The following is a 13,880-nucleotide window of genomic DNA, read 5'->3' on the forward strand; positions in this document are numbered from 1 at the left end:
CACTCAGTCTAGACAAGTTCACCCTGAAATGGTGCAGTCTCTATTTTCAGGGGTAGTACCCCACGTCGAAACTGTGCTATTGTTGATCTAGCTAACAATATGCTTAGGAATGTTCATTGAGATGTATAATTTTCTAGGCAAGAATTTTCCTTTGATAGTTTTTATGTTCTTAATTTAGGAGTATTTAATGTGGATATCCATTTGCCATCTTAGTTCATGTTCTAACTGCTGTTTACTGATATGAGTTAATATATACATGAAGTACATGGGGGGCATATTTCCATAGGCTGCCAGTATATCTACATCATCTAGAATAGACATTGTGGTTTTATGAATAGTCCTTGTTACACTACTACATGTACATTTTAATAAGTGTATTGTCAAACAACAATATTCATGTACATGATATACCATATGACTGCCCAGAAAGACAACAACTTCAGTAAATAATGAGTAACATAAATACAAGGCTTTTAGTTACTAAAACATCTTGTCAATGAATAGAAGAAGTCGATCAGAAATAATTAAGTACTACATGTAGGTAACTGCAAGTTAAAAATCAGAATTAATCCTTTAAAACCTATGGCCAAAAATTTTCAGAGAATCAAGAGAAAGAAAACAAACCCGGTATATATAATCATGTTCATATTAATTAACTTTGAAACAAACCGAAATCATTCATTAGGGGAGAGAGAGAGAGTTGTTGAACATTAGGGTTCACTGGTTAAAAATACATGTATGTATTCAGAGCTTTATTTATTTATGAGTATTAGGACCAATATTCTATGTCTGTCTGTCGGTATGAATGAATGAGGTGATGGGTTTATAAATGTAGGAATGAATGTGTTCATGTATATGCTAAACAACAAGTTAATTTATCATCATATGACAAAAGTCAAGCTTATTATTTATTATCCAATTATCCTTTGTTTTGTATACAAATATATCAATAACATATCACTCTGTAAACTGGTAAATTATACTACATCATACTATATGCTACATTCTATGATTATTTTATAACACCACTTCTTGACTTTGTATTTTTGGAGAGGGTTTTATATAGGCTTTGCCTGTTTGCCTAATCCATTTGATTACTCAATAAAAATATGCTTAAAATTAAGAGTATTAGGAAAAAATTTAATATGAAAACATAACTATTGAATAAACATTTAAGTGTTTTTAGTATAACCTCACAATATCCATAAAAAGTACCACTGAGACCAACATAATACAACTGCATAATAAATAAATGTTATTCAAGAAAATTAATGGGTTCCAGCTTCTGATCCGCCATTCAGTAGATATTTTAAAACAATCTTGACTAATAAATATCAGTCATATAATAATGATTCCAATATAAGTCGATCAGATGAGCAAATCTAATGTTTTGAGGCTGTATGATCGAGCTATAATTTTTTGAGAACCTTAATTTTATCACTATTATGGGACCCAGTTCATTTAACAGGCATGGGACAATTACTTTTTTCATAAAGGAAAAAGCATGGTACAAAAAACTTCCTTAGGTACCCGTGGGTATGAACACTTCTTTAAAAATGAGTTACAATTCTCAACTCAAGAGGAACAATTAATATCTTTAAAACATATTTTATTTTTTTAAAAAATAATCATTTAGGAGGGAGTTACTCTCATTATTATCCAAAACTGTGTGGACTTGCTCTCTTTTAACTTACACTAAAATTCTATGAAAAAGATGAAATTAGAAAGCTTATGCAATTCTGAGAAAAAAAATATGCATCATATTGCCAATTCCATTGAGGTCTAAGAAAAAATATAGCCATTTAAGTGAAACCTACCATTTCCCCACTCCTCTATTTAAACACAGATTCATGGGGCTCTCCTTTAGTAAAACATATTAACTTAATCTTTTAGACATCAATTGTTGTTCAACCTCCTTGAATAAGAAACCTTATTCAGTACTACATACATCTACATAATATTTACCATGATAAAAGCATCAAATCACTTAGAAATACTCTTACATGTATTACACTCCCCCTATTTTGATTGTCATAAAAAGCATTTATAGTTTGAAATATTTACCTAATATTATGAAATTTGTGGCAATTTTTCTAGGGTCATTTCTTACACATATTTGAAATAATCATCACTGATGCTCAGAAAATTGCCTCTTTTTTTGGTAAATTGGATGATTTGTAGCATTTTTTATTCACAACTAGACATGCCATCCCTGTATGTGTTTTTTTTTTCATGAAAATAGAAGTTTAACAATCATATTTTAGTGAATATCTTAATCTATTCGGGTTTCTAGTCTCCTTTTGATAAACCATATTGCATGCTAAAACAGTAGGACCTGCAAGTATGAATATGCCTACCTTTAATTTAAATAAAATTTCAAAACACACAGGGGTAGCTGGAGATGGATAAGAATTTTCATGAAAAATGTTCAATTTTTTTACATGTATTTCTACATTTTTTGACGCATATATACAATAAAAGGGTAAAACATATGTTGATTCTTGTTCGATTCAATAGAAGTACCATAAAATATAGTAGCTAGATGTTATTTGAAGGTCAAGTGTACCTTTACATATCATACATGTATATGCCGTAATAAAAGAAGAGAGATGATTTTTTAAACTAATGTAAAAACATCTTAAATATCACTTTTTGCACAGGATACATACACTTGGGTTTTTAAGGTTGATACTATGATTAACTACATTTGTTTTACATGTAAATTAGCTACATTTGAAAGAGACATATTCTTATAAAAAAAAAAATGTGGTATTTATAATTAGTCAGGTTTCTTAATGTTATTTCATAAAACCAGGGAGCAACTTCACTGCAGAATTTATAAATTTAATGATTAAAATTGATAAAAACTGTTTTTTATCGCTTATCTCAGTAATTAACTTAAGCCTATAAATTGTCATCAGGATAGGAAATTCCAACTTTCTGGGTAGGCCAAATTTTACTCAAGTGGTGGGCCATTCTACACATGTAACCGAAGAGGGAGTATAATTTTATAAACTCTCCTTCTGTATGCATATAAAAATAATTGTTTTACATTGTACCTTTTGTAATTAAGTCTCCCAAAAGAAGTTTGGAGACATTGTTTTTGAAAGCGGGTTTCTTCTTTTTCTTCTTTCTTGCCTTTGAACTTGTCCATCGGGTTTTCTCAGAGATGGTTTGAACAGAGTTGTACACAACTCAAGGATATGATAGGCCTGGCATACCCTGTTTTAAATTTTTGAATTTATTGTTTTTTAAATTGGGGTTTGGGCAACCATAGTTTAATGGTTATAACTTGAAAACCGTTAAAGATATTGACATGGATTTTTCAAATGCTAAATATATTGAGTGTTAATTATGGTCAATACATGGTACATTATAGATATGATCTCTGGGGACTATATATATTCCCCAACCCCCAGGTTAATGGGAAATTACTTAATATTTGAAAAACCGTGACTCCTCACCCTTAAACCATAAATATTCTTGTTCCTTTTGTAATGGGGCATCATATGGTATATAGGTTATGGCCATATGGGGGTGGTTCTGTCTACCCCTGACACAGGAAGTGCCCTAATTTAAATATCTCATTAAATTCCTATGAGATCCCCAACCCCAGACTACTTACATTCTTGTCATTTGTGTTAAGGGGCATCAAATGGTATGTAGGTTATGGGCCCTGGGGGTTTTCCTGACCCCCATTGAACAGGAAGTGCCCAAATATCTCAAAAATGGTTGAGATCCCCACCACTAAACTAAATATATTCTTGTTCCTTGTGTCAAGGAGCATCAAATAGTATATAGGTCATGGGCCCCAAGGGTGGTCATGACCCCCCCCCCCCCCCCCCCCCCCCCCCCTTTGAACAGGAAGTGCCCAAATATCTTGAAAATAGTCGAGATCCCCGCCCATTAATCATATATTTTCTTGTTCCTTGGGTCATGCCGGTTCACCTGATGTACAGTATCAAATCAAATCATATCAATCAATCAAAATTTTAAACAAAAATGAGTCTCCTTGCAGCAGTGAAAAGTAAGAGTTTATGGGTTTACATAAACAGAAATATTTTAATTCATTAATATTCAATAGAATTGGTAATTTTTGGTATTTATTTTCTCAGAATTTGTGAAATCTTATTGTTATAAGCTCTATTAAGTCATTTCAAGAAGAATATGTTATTGATAGTACATATAATTTAGCACTTGTAATTCATTAGATGGATATAATGACATTATCTAATAAATTAATACATTGGTTTTTTGAATACTAGTATTGCTTTTACTAGACTATATGATCAGACAATTGAATCATAAGAGTTTGTGGGTTTACATAAACAGAAATACTTTTATTAATATTCAATAGAATTGGTAATTCTTGGTATTTATTTTCTCAGAATTTGTTAGATCTTATTGTTATAAGCTCTATTAAGTCATTTCAAGAAGAATATGTTATGATGGTATATATAATTTAGCACGTGTAATTCATTAGATGGATATAATGACATTATCTAATAAATTAATACATTGGTTGTTTGAATATTGCTTTTACTAGACTATATGATCAGACAATTGAATCATAAGTGTTTAGTTAACCCCAACATACAATCAATCAAGATGATATATTTAGAGGACTTTTTATCCTCTGGGATAAAATATCCCAACATGGTGATTCATAGGATTTTAAATCCTATAAAAGCCTTTTAGAGGATTATTTATCCTATAAACACCAATGATGGGAGAAAAAATCCCACGGGAGTTTATATCCCACAAAGATTTTTTTCTCCCATGGGATTTTAGTGGGGTTTGAGATGGGATGAAGAATCCCACCAAAATCCCATGGGATTTTGATATTTGAGAGACAATTACAAGAAAGCTAGAGCAATGTGTACATTCATGCTGACATGATAGGATCAAAGGAAAATGTCCCACCAAGATATATAAACAAAAGTAAGCTATGTCCAATGGAAATGGTAGCTAAAAGCCCGGACTTTGTCATGTCCGGACTTAAATGTCGCACTGTTAATAATACTTGTGTTAAAAAAGAAAAGTAAATCATCTTTAATTCAGTAATTTTTTTCTGTATAACATAAAAAAAATTTTTTTATGGATCTAAAAGAAAAAAAACATTTGCTTATTGTCATAGCAAAATTCTTATAACTCAACACTCTAAAATAGCTGATCGTGATTTAAGGTGGAATAACACACCTGGAAAAAGTTACTCTCATTAACAGTAAATTATTTGATTATAAAAAATATAATGATAAATAAACTGTACATATGTCAAAAAATCGAAAAATTTGCAGTTTTGGGGATAAAAGATGAATAACTCAAAAATTCAATTCAGTATTAAACAACAAAACCCCTGCAGGATTCGAACTCGGGATGTACGACTCACAAGCCCGACGCTTTATTCACTCGGCCATGGAGTAAGTTACATATTGCCGTTGATACAATCCTTTTAATAAAACGAAATGTTATTTCGATCAGAAGTCAGCCATTTTGTGATGATGTGTTATTTCACTTAAAAGGTGTCTTTTCACACGCTTTTGATTTTAACAACACAGGTATCCTTCGCTTACTCTTGTTAAGGTCAGAGTCAATCATCCCAATGTATCCATCCCAACACAATATCACTTTGTGTTTAAGGGTCCTCCGTTTCCCGGTCGGTCTCAGTAATTTTTTCACGAATCGTCTCTTTTTCTATGGATAGATCATTGAAAAAATGAAAAAAAAGCTCAATATGTTTACAATTAGCTGGTCTCTCGTGTGGCATTAAAAATGTTACTAGGCGGAATACAAATCATCTCTGATCTACGACGGCGTATAAGTTCAATTTCATATTGACAAAAAAAAATTATAATAATCGTTTGTATGATTTAGAAAATCGTTTTTACGACGATTTAAATCTTTGTACGATTTCTTTATTCGTTTGTACGATTTAGAAAATCGTTTATACTATTTAAAAATTCGTTCGTAGGATTTAGAAATTCGTTTGTTTGATTTTTAAATTCGTTTTTACGATTTAAAAAAACCCTCGTTAAAATGATTTTTAAAATCGTTTGTACATGTCAATTAAGAAAATCGTTTGAGCGATTAATAAAATCGTTTGTACAATTTAGAAAATCGTTTAAACGATTTTTGAATTCGTTTGAACGATTTCTTAAATATTTTAACTTTTTTCTAATTCGTTTGTTCAATTTTTAAATTCAAATGTACGATTGAGAAATTCGTTTATACAATTAAGAAAATCACTTGTATAATTTTGAATTGTTTAAACAAATTTAAAAATCATACCAGAAGAAATCTTAAACAAATTAATGTCAGTAATCGTTTCTACTCACAAGGCATTCCAAAAAACTATTAGTTAAGGATATATAATAAATAAACCCATTCAATGACGTTTTATGCTTGAGAACTTCAAAAATATCAAAAATCGACCAGGCCAGTTACAGAATCGAGAAGATCACTAGAAAACAAAAGTATCGCATACCGAAATGCTGGTCCGATGCTAGGCTGGTCCATGAAATTTACAAATTAGATTCTGAACGTTGACATAAATGAGATGTGAAAACAAGTTCTAGTTCATTTTTGAAAAAAGATGTCGCTGCGAATGGTTCTCAAGTCTTCGGACAGTGCGTCCTTATATTCTGATAATAAACCTTGGGATTTTAGAGTGCGTCTTCCAAGATCTCTGCCTCTTACAGGGGAGTGGACAGTGGAGATGACGGAGTTTTGTAATGACAAACTTGGACGATCATCCATTAAGGAAATATTTGTATACTGCTCTAGCTGTGACGTCACAATTGTAGGGGAAAGCCAAAGACCACTTCTAAGACGGATTTATTTAGAAAATACTAAAAATCTAATATTTCCTTATCCCTACCGTATTCCTTTACGTACAAATAACATTGATCATCTGCACTTCTATATTAAAGACAAAAACGGCGAAGACCCGTCATTTTTAACCGGAGAATCAACGGTGACACTTGTTTTCCGACAAATGTAAAATGACAATGATGATGATGACAGTTTTATTCCCATTATTTAAAACAGAACATAGAGAGGTGGAGGAATATTACACAGAAAAAGAGCTTACAGTATTCCAGTTCGACATTCCTCAGTAAGCCAGTAGCTTACAAACAATTAAGTGAGAGCCCTACCGAAATTTTAAGAATCCATGCATAAAAACGATACCCATATGGCTCTCAGGACAAGTATGAAACAAAAAGAAAGACTATTGTCTTCCAAACATTCATCAACATCTAAAGGAAAAGGACGCATTAAATAAAGAGGCACGAACGACAAATCGAAAAAAAGGCTTTTGTCTGAAATCAATTCAGTTCAAAACATTGCTGTCGGCAATATACTCCGTTTAAGAAATCATTCTCAAGAACGAAGCGCAAAGTTGGCATCTGGGATACAACGTTTACATCCATGTGAGAGAAAACAACCCTTGTGTGGATATTCGTCAGTACTGGAAACCGAACGAAGAGTCAGACATTGTTTCTACTAGAAAAGGACTCTGCTTTAGACCTTTTGAATTTAACGCTCTCAAAGACTTATTGCCAGACATTGAAAATTGTCTACCCGAATTTAAAAGACGTGGAATGCTGTACTGAACGCACCGATCATCAGAATCAACAAGGAATGCTGCAGTGCAACATTTGCAATCCAAACGATTTCCAAAACTGGTGAAAAAAAAAACAGTCAAGAACAACAAACTCTGATTTTTTTCTTAGTGATTTTGACTTTTAAAAAACCTAATTTATTTTCAGTGTGTGTCATTTTATTTCATGTTCTTACTTATTCACAGCGTTTTTTACCATTTGCTTTATAATGATTAATGTTGTTTGAACCTTTCTTTTAAAACAAACCTTTTAAACAACGTTTTACAATAAATTTCATGTTATTGTTTATTTACAGTCAATGTGTCATTTGTCTTATAATATTTGAATTCTTTCTTTTGTCAATAAAAATAATCAAACTTGAATTTTTTTTCGAAGTTTTTTTTTTCCAACTCATTCTGTAAGATTTAAAGCATCAACCAAACGATTTATTAAAAAAGTATATAAAAAAAAACCAAATACCAAAAAATATTTCATTACGAATTCATTACACCAGTCTATTCCGTCCGTTAATTTTATACACGTTCAGGTATCTTTACTCAAGCGACAACGAGATTTAAATCTACCCAATCTCCGTATCATTACTCAAACAACACCGATATTCAAATCTAGCCGATCTCCATTCATAGTTTCCTCTCTGTATATTTAAAAGCACACCTTTCACTCCATATCAATTTTTTTTTAACTACGCTCGGGTAATCAATCTACTCCATTTTCATTCATAGGATCGTGTCCTTACTCTAACCCGGTTTTAAAAGTACACGTTCAGTTTTACTACACTCAAGTCTCCTTTCCCTTTCCTCTTTGTTAAGGTCAATGACAAATACTTGCTTTTGTCATCTCCATACAATACCCTGTCGTGTTTTGGGGGTCTACATATATCGGGTCGGGTGACCACCCCCCCCCCCTACAATACCCATTGTGTTGTGGGGTTAAAAATCTCCATTGTGTTGGGGGGTTAAAAATCTCCATTGTGTTGTGGGGTTAAAAATCTTAGGGGGACAGGTGGGACAGGTAGTCCCCACCTGTCCCCAATCGATACTCCCCATTGTTCTCCTATTGTTCTTTTTTAAACAATAGCCCATTGTTTTGGGGGGTTAAACAGACGCCTATACTACTCACAGGATATACATTTTAGACGTGTTCAACGTGATTGTATTTGCCTTTATAATTTTTTTTTGCGAGTACATTATTTGTAAGTTGTGTTTTCAACTTGGGTTATTTCTGATTGCAACTTAAGCATTCTCTAAATGTTTGTAAATTTGGCGATAAACAATGTACCGTGATATGTGAACTAATCTTAAATACATGTGTGCATAAAAGCATACTATGCTATCTTTAGGGAGATACTGAAATCATTGTCAGCATGTAAATTGTTTTTCCTCGTGTTTTTAGACATGTGTTAGTGCAAACAGAATATATGTACAAGAAGGCATTTATGACAAGTTTGTGACTCGGCTTGCTGAAGAAATGGACAACGAGTTAAGGACAGGAGATGGACTCCAACCTGGTACCACTCAGGGGCCACTGATCAACCAGAGGGCAGTTCAAAAAGTAGGCCTACTCAAACATAAAGCAGTACTCACTACAATTAAATCAAACTTGATCAACTTTGGCCGCTAAATATTTTGACACTGATTAAAATTTTTTTGTCAATTATTTCATTGACTACAAACAGTTTTCTGATTTGTTCTATGTCAAGCTCATAATGATTTTAAAAGACTGAAATGTATTTGATGTAGTTAAAATTGTTTAATTTACCTGTTACACATGTTTTCAAGTAGCGTTATATTATTACATGCGTATATATATAAACATGTATTAATACAAAAATTAACATTCGTGGCTCTTAACTTTTAAATAGATAGATTCTTTTGTACAAGATGCCATTCAACATGGAGCCCGGCTTGTTAGGGGTGGTTCTAAGGGGCAGGGTAATTTCTACTATCCTACACTACTCTCAGAGGTGACGTCACAAATGATGTGTGCTAGGGAGGAGATATTTGGTCCCATCGCTGGAGTTCTAAGGTTAGGGTCATTTTACTAATATGCTTAGTTCGTTTTGCTTTACATATTTATGAAATTATAGTTTGTCCGTGGATCCTATATAATGTCGTGTTTTACTGATGTGACATGTATCTTTAACGCTTTTCCTGTATAACTCCTTTTCCAGATTCAAAACAGAAGACGAAGCTGTGATCATGGCCAACGACACTCAGTGGGGATTGGCTGGTAAGTTCAAGGCATTGACGTTTATTTAGCTCCAAATAAAAAATGATCTATAAGACCTTTTTCATAAACAATCAAAATATTAAATAAAAAAATGCTGCAGTAAGGTTTTCTTAGTACAATTTGTCCGGCATCCATTTAAATTTGCCCATCCATAATCCGTAAAAATTCATGTTTTCGACCTGTTTTTTACATGTAATTTGCAATTCTAACAAAATTAACATTAGAACAATGCATCTCTAGATAAAGGGAAACAAAAATTTGTTCATACCAATCAAATGGGATATTAAAGGGGTGAAAATAGGATGGTCCATTTAATATTTTAAGTACCAATTAGTGTATAGTGACCTTCATGTTGCCTTCCCTTTGTCTGCATGTCCATGTCTTTCAAGCCTCTGATTTCGAGTATATAATAAATATATTTACGTGTTGCTCTGACGAATATCCTCTGGATGGTTACTTTCATTTTTTTATACTTGTAATTTCAGGATATTTATTTTCACGTGACCTTAGCCAGATCTGGAGAGTGACTGAGCGACTTGAGGCGGGTATTGTGGGGGTCAATGAGGGGGTGGTCCCGTGTCCCGAGGTCCCTCTCGGGGGATGGAAAGAATCAGGGCTTGGGAGAGAGGGAGGAAGATATGGGATCGAGGAGTTCCTAGAATTGAAGTACGTGTGCATGGGGGGACTCTAGCCGAGATTCTCGCGGAAAATGAAAGAGGATGAATGTTCTCTATGATAACGTGATCAATGACACCAGTGTATAGAAAAGGACTTGATAACAGTAAGCTAGCTGTGTTTTGGTGCCATAGAAATGTATAGTTATAGTAAGAAATCAGGAAACCACCAACGCAATGAATACGTACATGTATATTACATGTACTAGTATATAATAGTTATGATTATGTTATTACGTGTATTTTACTGTGAAAAACATGTATGGTATATTAATGTATGGTATATTATGTATGGTATATTAATAAATATTTGTTATATTCTAAAACTCTTAATCTTCAAAACCAGAGTAAATATTTTATGGATTGGCTATTGTCACGGGAAAAGTCTACTGTTATATGCGATTTTCTTCTTTGTTTCAAGTTTCATATATTATTAAGCTTAAATCTAATTTCAAGTGTCTTTTGATTTTGTTGTTTCTTGTTCATTCATGTGACCTGACATTGCATTTTAAATACCATGCTGTGTTCAAATTGATACGGAAATATTATACAGACATTTGTGGCTTTTTTAAAAAGCATTCATTCCTATGTTTGTTATGTGATATAAAATTATATTTTATACCATATGTACATGTATTATATTAAATCTTGTAAATAAAATAAACGCATAAAACACGTATTTGTTGATGTTCTTTTCTTGAATTTGATCCGATTTGTGCAGACTAGCATCTTCAGAATATTTTAAAAAATTAAAATAAAATGAAAATCATGGACTTCGAAACATGCTGTATACTAATGCATGTTACAGGGGACTTCCTTGATGTAAACGTCATGAATAAGTTTATAGATTTTACAATCGATCTCAGCTGAGAAGCTTATTACAGGCGCGGATTCAGAATTTTTTAAAAGGGAGGATGGGGTAGTTAAGGAGAAATTGAGGTACACTTGCGGCCCGGGATATTTTTTCAGAGGCAATGAGTGGGAGGCCATTTATTAATACCCAAGAAAATTATTTGTTCAGAAAGGGGGGGGGGCAACAAAAAGCTTCTGAATTCTTGGGATTTTGATGAGGAAATGAGGCCGTTTGATAATACCCAAGAACATTGTATGCTCTCTCTCTCTCTCTCTCTCTCTCTCTCTCTCTCTCTCTCTCTCTCTCTCACACACACACACACTCTCTCTCTCTCTTTTTGCTTTTTCAAAGGGGTGTGTGGGCTGCATTTTTTTTTATCCCGTACCCTCTCTCGATCCGCCCCTGTATGATATTTAAAGCTTTAACATGGGGTATGAAGAAGGTTTTAGTTAATGTGTAATATTTCTTATGAACACAATGCTATGTATCGTCCATGTATATGTATGGAACGCCATGGCTGCCTTATGTTAGATGATTTTATTATATGCTGTGGGTCTATTATTATATGCTGTGGTTCTATAATTATATGCTGTGGGTCTATAATTATATGCTGTGGGTCTATTATTATATGCTGTGGGTCTATTATTATATGCTGTGGTTCTATAATTATATGCTGTGGGTCTATTATTATATGCTGTGGTTTTATAATTATATGCTGTGGTTCTATATATGCTGTGGTTCTATTATTATATGCTGTGGTTCTATAATTATATGCTGTGGGTTTATTATTATATGCTGTGGATCTATTATTATATGCTGTGGGTTCAATTATATGCTGTGGGTTCATAATTATATGCTGTGGGTCTATTATTATATGCTGTGGGTCTATTATTATATGCTGTGGGTTCATAATTATATGCTGTGGTTTCATTATTATATGCTGTGGTTTCATTATTATATGCTATGGTTTCATTATTATATGCTGTGGTTTCATTATTATATGCTGTGGGTTCATAATTATATGCTGTGGGTTCATTATTATATGCTGTGGGTTCATAATTATATGCTGTGGGTTCATAATTATATATGCTGTCGTTTATTCGAAACTAGCTATTCGAATTCGGATTTCTCGTTTTGGAGTTTACATTTACAAGCACTTTCAACTGACACCAAGGACAATGGTCGTGTGACCTTGACTGAGACCCATATGCTAAAAATTGCTTTTCAGAACTTTGTTGTCGCCGGGCGCATAGTGTTTCACAAACACATCTTGTTTCAATTTATCAATATTATACTTTCAGACAAAGCAGAAAATGTGTTTGTGTTTTAAATCTTTTATACAATAAAAAATGATTAAAATACTGAGTATGCAAAATTGATTTCTTGTTTTATTTACTATTATCAACTATAATAATTTAAGCTTTACTATTAATCGTTGATGTTTTAAAAGATTCTTTAAAGGGAGTGTGCTATTAAAAATCAAGTACAAGCTTGAGAATCTATACTGTCATTTGAGAGTACGTTACTGAAAGTCCAAGTAGCTCAAAAAATTCTATGTCTCGGCATCTCTCTTAGCGCAGCCGTACGTGTTTGCTCACGAATTCTATCAGGACACATTTTTATAGTGCGTTACCTTTTCTATACATGTACGCAATGTTGAAAACACTATCTTTTATTGTCTGAGGAACTGAAGTAGAGATGTGCATTCAGCCTCGCCCAATGCCCGGAAATCCAACACAGATTCAATTTTGCGGTATTTTATGCCACTGTCATCGAAGATTTGGGGGTACATAGTTTTTCACAAACACATCTTGTATTTATTTTGGTTAACTTGGCTTTTTTCCCTTTGAAAAACTACTCATAATTCATTAAATGACATGAATTTAAGATCAGAATTTTCTCACTCTCTTAATAAATTTATGATGGCGGATCCATAAAAGAAATACAGTAACGGTGCATTTGGGGGGCAAACAAATTATCAAATTAAAATCAGATGCGTTTGTGAAACACTATGCGCCCGGCGGCAACAAATTTCGAAAAAGCAATTTTTTAGCATATAGGTCACAGTTAAGGTCACAAACTCATTATCCTATGTGTCATTTAAAAGCACCTAATTAGTGAAGTATGCATACTAAATACGAAGTCTCTTTCTCCTATGGTTCAAAAGTTATGGCGAAGGTTAAAGTTGACAACAGACAGACAAACAGGACAAAAACAATATACGATTCGGACGCATAAAAATGTGTCCTGATAGAATTCGTGGGCAAACACGTACGGCTGCGCTAAGAGAGATGCCGAGACATAGAATTTTTTGAGCTACTTGGACTTTCAGTAACGTACTCTCAAATGACAGTATAGATTCTCAAGCTAGTACTTGATTTTTAATAGCACACTCCCTTTAAAGAATCTTTTAAAACATCAACGATTAATAGTAAAGCTTAAATTATTATAGTTGATAATAGTAAATAAAACAAGAAATCAATTTTGCATACTCAGTATTTT

General features: G+C 33.0%; 1 protein-coding gene across 4 annotated transcripts in view; it reads left to right on the forward strand.

The window, feature by feature from the left end:
• LOC105317861 (3-sulfolactaldehyde dehydrogenase) overlaps positions 1-11,196 on the forward strand; it is a 43,451-nt gene extending 32,255 nt beyond the window's left edge. For all 4 annotated transcript variants that reach the window (XM_011414644.4, XM_066073098.1, XM_034452872.2 and 1 more), the window contains 4 exons: positions 9,015-9,173; positions 9,484-9,647; positions 9,793-9,851; positions 10,337-11,196. In XM_011414644.4, the coding sequence (XP_011412946.3) occupies positions 9,015-9,173; positions 9,484-9,647; positions 9,793-9,851; positions 10,337-10,542 (588 nt within the window). In that variant the 3' untranslated portion in view covers positions 10,543-11,196. The remainder of the gene's footprint in view (positions 1-9,014; positions 9,174-9,483; positions 9,648-9,792; positions 9,852-10,336) is intronic.
• The last annotated feature ends 2,684 nt before the right edge of the window (positions 11,197-13,880 follow it).

The sequence above is a fragment of the Magallana gigas genome, chromosome 10, assembly GCF_963853765.1.
Source record: "Magallana gigas chromosome 10, xbMagGiga1.1, whole genome shotgun sequence".
Classification (NCBI taxonomy): domain Eukaryota; kingdom Metazoa; phylum Mollusca; class Bivalvia; order Ostreida; family Ostreidae; genus Magallana; species Magallana gigas.